We start from the raw sequence: 9629 nt of genomic DNA, 5'->3' as shown, positions 1-9629 counted from the left end.
CTGACTCCTTTCTTGTGTACTAAATCATTACAAATGGACACAATCTGTGACCAGCAGAATTTAACAAGTACAGTTTGGCTTGTGATCTTCCCTCCTAATGAGTGTGCAGATGATAATAAACGTGTCGGGACAGTTTATTTAGCCTATTAATTCACAGCAAGGAGCTTCTCTTCAACAAATGAGCTCTTTCCTGTGCAGACAGAAGGAGAGGGCTGGCAGCTGTGATGAGGAATGTTTTTTAGATTTAGTCTTCACTGTGCTGTGATGTGAAGACCAGCTGGCTACTGAAAAATGATGGACAGCAGAAAATTCTAAAGATCTGTTTAGGAGTGAGTTTGAAGGGTAGAGGTAAGTGTTTAAATATGAAGAACAACATATGGCTATCCTCATGGGTCAGAAGATCTCATAGACTCAAAGTTATGAAGCATGCAAACGGTCAGAATGTGAATAGTGTAGGCTATTCTATAACTTACCAGCATTTTTATGTACTTACATATCTTAATAAACTCTATTAAATAAATTAGAAAGGTAAAATAAGTAGGACTATTGTAAGTAATAATTAAATCTTATATAGTATTAGAGTAAGTTATTAAATCTAGTACCAAACATTTTGAAATCAGAAAAATAAAGTAAGTATGGTAACCTTGAATGCTTAAGATGAAGCACTCCTTGCTATAACAATTTATAGCATTGCCCCATTGTAAATGATTTTCATCAATCAAGTTAATGATCATACATATCTAAAATAAGCAGATCCATATATTTGACACATATGTGATAGCTATAGCAAATGCCAAGCTGCTGCTCTGGGAGATGGTGAGAACACAGAATGAATTGAGACTCCTCCTGTTTGAGAAATCCCTCAAACAAGCTGCCAACCAGACAGGCATAGCTTCCAGACCTCCAGAAAAGGGAGTTTCACTGGTCCTCACTCTTGATTTAGGAAAGGTAATCGATGGATACACAGCACCTGCAACTATACTCTCCACAATGTCCTCACTGTCGTTTTCTTGCAATCATCTCAAATGCTCATGGGTTTAGAGTGTTTAGTGGAGCATCAGATTAGAATTAAATGACAGGTAGTTTGGGAAAAGGTCTCCTGTAACCTTAGCCATAAAGCACATAAAAGATCATCTTTGTCTTTCACATACATTGAAGTGATGATGTTTTCCCTTACTCATATCTGAGATTATGCGACACAGTCACTGAGTTTTTGTTAATTATGAACACTACAAAAATTCAAATTTCTCTTGGCAGTGGTGGCACATATCTTTAATCCCAGCACTCAGGAAGCAGAGGCAGGCAGATATCTATGAGTTCAAGGCCAGCCTGGTCTACAGAGAGAGTTCCAGGACAGCCAGGGTTACACAGAAAAACCCTATCTCAAAAAAAAAAAAAAATTCTTTCCAAAAAAAAGTGTATTGTAGCTCAAAATCTAATATACATTTTATGTACTTCTTTGTGCTCTTTACTCTGAATCCTAATTGCTAATCTCACTCACTAATGCTTATGCTAATCATAATCATAACTCTATTTCCTCATCATCCTAAGATAAAATTTTGTTCTTAAAAGTAAGAATGTTTTTCAGACCCTTTGATATCTGAGTTTTCAAGAGCACTCTGCCTTCCCAGTGCATTTTGCCTTACACACTTCATTGTTACATGTGTGAACAGAAGCAAATGTGCTCTCATAATATAACATGGTGCTAATGTTAGATTACATGCACTCAGGGCTAAATGGTAGAGAAACAATGCACAGCCAGGGTCAGGAATGTTTTGATGATGGTGGCTATGCTGGCCCTTGCTAAGATACCTTTAAAAAAATACCAAGCAAGTTTCACCTAAGGTAAGATGAGTGGTACCCAACTTTACACACATTAGACTATGGTATAATACATAAGTTTAGGTGATGTAAAATATGAGTATGACTATGGTATAGTAACATCTACTGACATCTTCCTCAATGTACTTAAGGAATTATTGATTAATAATGATAAATTGTGCTTAAAACTTGTAGATACTAATATTCTTATATGAGTCAGTTGTTGTATATCAATTTAAAAATATCAAGGAACCAGTTTTGAATGGTTTCTTTTACTGAATCCGTAGGTTGTAATTTAAATTCTCTGGAAGTATCACCATCTTATTGGGAAAGTTTTATATCTTATCAGCAGCATCATAGGATCAATGGAAGGGTACAACACATCATCTACAGACTTCACTTTCATGGGGCTGTTTAACACAGAGGAAACCTCGGGTCTGGTGTTTGCCACCATCTCTGTCATCTTCCTCACTGCTCTGGTGGCCAATGGGATTATGATCTTTCTGATCCGGACGGACACTCACCTCCACACCCCTATGTACTTCCTCCTCAGTCACTTGTCGTTCATTGACATGATGTACATCTCAACCATTGTGCCCAAGATGTTGATCGACTATCTGCTAGGGCAAAGGACCATTTCCTTTGTGGGATGCACAGCTCAACACTTTCTCTACCTCACCCTTGTGGGAGCCGAGTTCTTTCTTCTGGGCCTCATGGCTTATGATCGCTATGTGGCCATCTGCAATCCACTAAGATACCCTGTCCTCATGAGCCGCCGAATCTGCTGGATTATCATAGCAGGCTCCTGGTTTGGCGGATCTTTGGATGGCTTCCTCCTCACCCCAATCACCATGAGTTTTCCTTTCTGTAGTTCTCGAGAGATTAATCACTTTTTCTGTGAGGCACCTGCTGTGCTGAAGTTGGCGTGTGCAGACACAGCCCTCTACGAGACAGTGATGTATGTGTGTTGTGTTCTGATGCTGCTGATTCCGTTCTCTGTAGTTATCTGTTCCTATGCCCGGATTCTGACCACTGTCTACCATATGAGCTCTGTGGAAGGGAGGAAGAAAGCATTTGCTACCTGTTCATCTCACATGACTGTGGTGACCTTGTTCTATGGGGCTGCCATTTACACCTACATGGTGCCACATTCTTACCATTCACCATCCCAAGACAAGATTTTTTCTGTGTTCTATACCATCCTCACACCCATGCTGAACCCCCTCATCTACAGCCTGAGGAACAAGGATGTGACTGGAGCTCTGAGAAGGGCATTGGGGAAACTCAGGAGTTCTCACAGAGTGTCGGGAAACTTCTGACTGCTGCTTGCTTCTCACATGAATGGGAAATTGTTAGTGCGGCTGGGCCTGAGCTGAAGGATTTCAGTACGAGAAAGGACTGAGCGAGCAGAGAAAAGTCAGCACAAAATGTGACTTCTTTCCTTGTTTCCTCTCTTTCCCACCCCCAACACACCTTTTTTTCCTGAGTTTTGAGACAAAACTTTGTCGTATAATACTGGCTGAATTTTTTATTTGCTGTGTAAAGCCCAGGCTGTCTTGAACTCATGGCAGTCCTGTGGCTTCATGCTTCTGAGTGCTGGAATTACAGCATGTACTACACTGCTCCATTCCTCTTTCCTTTCTTACATCTTGCTGTGTTCATATGACTTCAAATAAGTATACAGTGGCTTCTCAGAATACAAACTGGAGAATTTTCCCTCAGAACTACCTTTCAGAGTTGAATAGGCTACAAATAGTAAATGGCGTGAGTGACATCAAGGAGAGAAGGAATAAGATGGGATTAAGTTCTTCTTAGGATGCTGTGTAAGTCAAGCTCACCATCAAAGGGGAGAGAAATGCTGCCCTTCCTGAGCTGACAGAAGCTGCTGTAACCACCACTGTATTCCCACTCTTCAAGTGGCAGTAAGATCCACTGGACACCGTTTTCCCAACAAGACACTGTTTTCACTAAAATCACTAAGTAGTTATTATTTTAGAAAAAAATCAGTATCTAACTTTTGCTTGTTTGCAAGACATCTACAGAAACTATTTTTGGAGGAAGAACAGCTGATAGGTGAAGTCAAGGATAGTTGCCAGCAAAGACAGCATTAAAATTCATGAAGAGACACATAGAGATGTGCGCTGAATATAGTGAAACTGTTTTCCGATGTAGTAAATGATAACAAAGTAAAGACTAATACAATGATGTAGTGGAGTTTAGCTCACTGTTTATCGCTGCACCCTCAACACAGTCTGTAACTGAACACAGAAAAATGTGGCAAAACATTTTAAGTGTCCACCTCATATATGAGTAAGTTACTCAGAACAAAGGCTACCACTCAGCTTCTGACTCATTGTGCGCAGATGTCATTGTTTTGAGAGGAACAGCAAACAGCAGGAGCCCTGAGGACTACATAACAGCATGCTGTTATTACTGACATAGCTCTGCTTATTGCCTGCGAGGTCACCATGTCCCTCCTAATCATATGTACATAGAAAGTTCTATGAAAACCTTAAGGGAGTTTTGAACCTCTCACTGGGCAGTGTTACTGGTACATCATAACAGTGATCGACTTTTTCCAAGCATTGATGCTAGAGCAGATTAATGATTCAACCATCACCCCTAGAAAGAATTTAGACATGTAGATTGTTAGTAAAGTTAGGTTAAGATGTTTTTGTTAATGGCTCTGATGTAGAAAATCTTGGGGGGGGGTTTAAAGTTTAGAAAGGCACACTTAATAATTGAGTGAGGGACGTGGAGGTCAGGGAACAGGAACAATAACAGCCTGGCTATTGCTAGATGATGCATGTAGCCAGAAGTTTCTCTGGTCCTCATCCCACAGAAGATGTACCTCTTGGTTGGTCATGAAGGGTAATGATTAATTCCTTGTATCCATTTCTGCCCTCGGCTTCCTGATATGATTTAATAAAAAAAAAAAAAAAAAAAAAAAACCTCTTGATGAGTGAGTATACACCCTGAGGATTTTAAAGTAGAGATATTTTTCATATATAAAAGTTTAAATTTGTGATTCTTTTAAGATTTTTTTTAAAAGATTACCTTTTGAGATAAATAGTGAAATGATTGTAACTGCAAAATGCAGCCTTCCAGTAAAAGAACTGGCTGAGAAAAACACCTTGCTTGCTTACATTTTGCTAATCCATAACAAGTTGCTTAGATATGAACATATGTGGGTCCTTGGAAATAATTTGTTTTTACCTTTAATATTTAATGTTTATCATGTAAGGGAAATGGGAAACATGCTGTTTTTTACTTGTGTGCATTGTAATCATTCACTTAAAAAACAGAATGTAACCACATTGTAATTCTTATATTGCTTGAAAGATTTTGCTGCTGTATATAAGCTGTAAGGGAAAAAGAATTAAAGAATACAGGAGGTAAACATCAGGAGAGATGTAAAGGGAAACACCAGGAAGTGGGTAAAGGGAGAAGTAAAGAGGATAGAGAGACCCTAACATGTTAAGTGTGTGTGTGTGTGTGTGTGTGTGTGTGTGTGTTTCCCTTTTTCACCAGCCCTAGAGAATTAACTTTTACCCTGCTCGCCAGCCCCAGAGCAATTTTACCCATTCAGATAAAAAAGTAATTGTGTGAGTGGTTAGTTCGCTGACTCCATGCCTCCCCTTCAGTTCCTGAACTGCAGAAAGCTGGTTTTACTGCAGCAAAACAATTCTAGTCACAGTCAATGTCACACTGGCAATTTTTCTAGAAATGTACATACCTTGTGCTGCCTTGTTTTTAGGAAACTTGACACAATCTAGTGTGATTGAGGAAGAGGAAACACCAGTTGAGAAAACGTCCCTACCACATTGGCTTATGGTTTCTTCACTTATGATTGATGTGTGATTAACCATCTCGCTGTGGGTGGTGCCACCCTGGACTGGTAGTAGTGGGTATTATAAGAAAGCAAGCTAAGCAAGCCACGAGAAACAAGCTAGTAAGAAGCACAGTAAGTAGTCTTAATATCAAAGATTAATCCTAAAAACATTAATAACATGGATTAATCTTCCACGGCTTCTGGTTCAGTGTCGACCTCCAGGTACCTGCCTTGCTTGAATTCTTGCTTTGACTTCCCCCAATGATAACTGTTACCTGATTGTTTCCAATTTCTGGCTACTATGAATAGAGCAGCAATGAACAAGGTTGAGCAAGTGTCCTTGTGGAAGGATGAAGCATCCTTTGGATATATCCAAGAGTAGTCTACTTGGATCTTGAGGTAGGTAGGTTGATTCCAGTGTTTCTGAGGGACGACCATACTGATTTCCATAGTGGCTATACAAGTTTGCCCTTCACCAGTAGTGGAGGAGTGTTCACCTTGCTCCACAGCTTCACCAGCATGAGCAATCAATTGTGTTTTTGATTTTAGCCATTCTGACAGGTGTGAAGATGGAATCTCAAAGTAGTTTCGATTTGCATTTGTTGGATGGTTAAAGTTAAACCTTTTTTTAAGTGTTTCTCAGCCAGCTGAGTTTCCTCTAGAATTCTATGACTAGATCTGTACCCCATTTTAAATTGGATTATTTGGGTTTGGGATATCTAGTTTCTCGAGTACTTTATATGTTTTTGGATATGAAGTTAGTGAAAATCTTTCTGTAGTGTCCTGCTTGTCCAAATGACAGTGTCCTTTGCCTTACAGACGCTTTTCAGTTTCATGAGGTGCCATTTATTAATTTTTGATCTTAGTGCCTGCACTGTCTGTGTTCTGTTCAAAAAGTCTTTTCCTGTAGCTCAAAGGCTATTTCCCACCTTTCTCTTCTAGCAGATTCAGTGTGTCTGGTCTTACACTGAGTCTTTGATCCACTTGGACTTGAGTTTGGTGCAGGGTGAAAAGTATGACTCTCTTGCATTCTTCTACTTGCAGGCAACTAGTTTGACCATCATCATTTGTTGAAGATGCTGTCTTTTTTTTTTTCAGTATAAATTTCTGACTTCTTTATCTAAAATCATGTGACCATAGCTGTGTCAAATTATGTCTTCAATTTGATTCCATTGACCAATGTGTCTGTTTACATACTATGCTGCTATTATTACTATAGCTTTGTACTATAACTTGAAATTGGAAATGTTGATACCTCTAGAAGTTCTTTTATTGTTCAGGATTGTTTTAGCTATCCTGGATTTTTGTATTTGTGCATGAAGTTGACTATTGTCCTTTCAGATATCTGTGAAGAACTGTGTTGGAATTTTGATGCATTGAATCTGTAGATTGTTTTTGTTAGGGCAAACATTTTTACTATGATAATCCCACCAGTCAATAAAAATGGGAGATCTTTCCATCTTCTGATAGCTTTTCAAATTCTTTCTTCAGAGATTTAAAGATTTTATAATACAAGTCTTTTCACTTGCTTGGCTATAGTTACCCCAAGAAACTTTATATTATTTGAGGCTATTGTGAAAGGTGTTGTTTCCCTGAATTCTTTCTCAGCCAGTTTGTCATTTGTATGTAGGGGGGCCACTGATTTTTGTGAGTTAATTTTGTATCCAGCTACTTTGCTGAAAGTGTTTATCAGCTGTTGGAGTTCCCTGGTGGAATTTTTAGAGTCACTTATGTCCTTTACCATATCATCTGCAAATAAAGATACTTTGACATCTTCCTTTCCAGTTTGTATCCCTTGACCTTATTTTGTTGTCTTTTTGCTTTATATAAGACTTCAAATACTTTACTGAATAGGTTTAGAGAGAGAAGCCAACCTTGTCTCATCCTTGGTTTTAGTGGAATTGCTTTGAGTTCTTTCTATTTAGGTTGATGTTGGGTATGGGCTTGCTGTAAACTGCCTTTATATGTTGATGTATGTTCTTTATATTCCTGATCTCTCCAGGACTTTATCATGAAGGGCTGTTGGATTTTGTCAAAGGTCTTTTCTGCATCTAATGAGATGATCATGTGTTTTTTTCTTTCAGTTTGTTTATAGGGTGGATTACATTGACAGATTTTCATATATTGAACCATCTCTCCATCTCTGGGATAAAGCTTACTTTATCATTGTGGATGATGTTTTTGATGTGTTCCTGGATTCATTTTGAGAGTATTTTGTTGAATATTTTTACATCTATGTTCATAAGGTCAATTGGTCTGTCATTCTCTTTCTTTATTGAGTCTTTATGTGATTTATGTATCAGGGTGACTGTGGCCTCAAAATGAATTAGGCAATGTCCCTCTGTTTCTATTTTCTACAATAATTTGAGTAGTACTGGTATTAGCTTTTCTTTGAAAGTCTGCTAGAATTCTTCACTGAAACCATCTGACCATGGCTGGGCCTTTTTTGCTTGGGAGACTTTTAATGACTGCTTCTATTTCACTGGGGATTATAGGTCCCTTTAAATTGCTTATCTGGGCTTGATTTAACTTTGGCAAGCAGAATCTATTGAGAAAATTATCCATTTCTTTTCAATTTTCCAGATAGGTAGAGTACATGTTTTTAAACTATGTCCTTGTGTTTCTCTGGATTTCCTAGGTATCTGTTGTTATGCTCACCTTTTCATTTCTGAGTTTGTTAACTTGGATATTTTCTCACAGCCTTTTAGTTAATTTGGATAAGGGTTTGCTGATTCTATTGATTTTCTCAAAGAATTCTTTGTTTTATCGATTCTTTGTGTTAATTTCTTTGTCTCTATTTTATTAATCTCAGCCCTGACTTTGATTATTTCTTACTGTCTACTCACACTGAGTACAACACTTTCAGGTGTACTGTTAAATTGCTAATAAGAGATCCCTCCAGTTTTTTAAAGTAGGCACTTACTTCTATGAACTTGCTTCTTAGCACAACTTTCGTTGTTGTCTCATAAGTTTGGGTATATTGTATACTAATTTTCATTAAATTACAGAAAGTCTTTAATTTCTTTCTTGACCCATTTTTTTACTCAATGGGGAGTTGTTGAGTTTCCATGAGTTTGTAAGCTTTCCATTGTTTCTGTTGTTTATATCCAACTTTAACCTATGGTGGTCAGATAGGTTAAAGGGAATTATTTCAGTTTTGTTGTATATGTGATACTTGCTTTATGTCTGATATATGGTCAGTTTTGGAGAAAGTTCCATGAGGTGCAGAGAAAAAGCTATATTATTTTTTGTTTGGGTGAAATATTCTGTAGATATATGTTACTCCATTTGCTTTATAATATCTATTAACACCAGCATTTCTCTGTTTAGTTTTTTTCTGGATGACCCATCTATTGGTGAGAAGAGGGTAATATCAGTGTGTGAGGGTAAATATATAATTTAAGCTGTAGTAATATTTTTTTACAAGCTTATGTGCCCTAGGGATTGGGATATAGATCTTAAGAATTGCAATGTCGGGGCTAGAGAGATGGCTAAGCAGTTAAGAGCACTGGCTGCTCTTCCAGAGCTTCTGAGTTCAATTACCAGTCATCACATGGTGGCTCACAACCATCCATAATGAGATCTGGTGCCCTCTTCTGGCCTGCAGGGATACCTGCAGGCAGAACACTGTATACATAGTAAATAAATAAATAAATCTTTAAAAAAAAAGAATAGAAATGTCATTTTGGTGGATTTTTTTCCTTTGATGGGTATGTAGTGTCATTCCGTATTTCTTTGGAGTAGTTTTGATTTAAAGTCTGTTTTGTTAAAGATTAAAATGGCTATACCAGTTTGCTTCGTAGGTCATTTGCTTAGAATACCTTTATCCTGAGGTAATATCTATCCTTGATGTTGAGGTATGTTTCTTAGATATAGCAGAGGATGGATCCTGTTTTTGCATCTATTCTGTTAGTCTGTGTCTTTTTTATTAGGGAATAGAGAGTATATATATTGAGACACATCAATGACCAATGAC

General features: G+C 37.9%; 1 protein-coding gene across 1 annotated transcript; it reads left to right on the top strand.

The window, feature by feature from the left end:
• The first annotated feature begins 2171 nt into the window (after positions 1-2171).
• LOC102912843 (olfactory receptor 2T1) lies at positions 2172-3140 on the top strand. The gene has a single exon (XM_006975093.2). It carries the CDS (start codon positions 2187-2189, stop codon positions 3138-3140), a length of 954 nt encoding a protein of 317 aa, XP_006975155.1. The 5' UTR covers positions 2172-2186.
• The last annotated feature ends 6489 nt before the right edge of the window (positions 3141-9629 follow it).

The sequence above is a fragment of the Peromyscus maniculatus genome, chromosome 9, assembly GCF_049852395.1.
Source record: "Peromyscus maniculatus bairdii isolate BWxNUB_F1_BW_parent chromosome 9, HU_Pman_BW_mat_3.1, whole genome shotgun sequence".
In the NCBI taxonomy this organism is placed as follows: domain Eukaryota; kingdom Metazoa; phylum Chordata; class Mammalia; order Rodentia; family Cricetidae; genus Peromyscus; species Peromyscus maniculatus.
The sequence above is the reverse complement of the archived record's forward strand: the minus strand, read 5'-3'. Positions and strand labels throughout refer to the sequence as shown.

Bases quoted from the DNA above. Each gene is read 5' to 3' on its own strand.
- LOC102912843 (XM_006975093.2), top strand. From the start codon at position 2,187: ATGGAAGGGTACAACACATCATCTACAGACTTCACTTTCATGGGGCTG.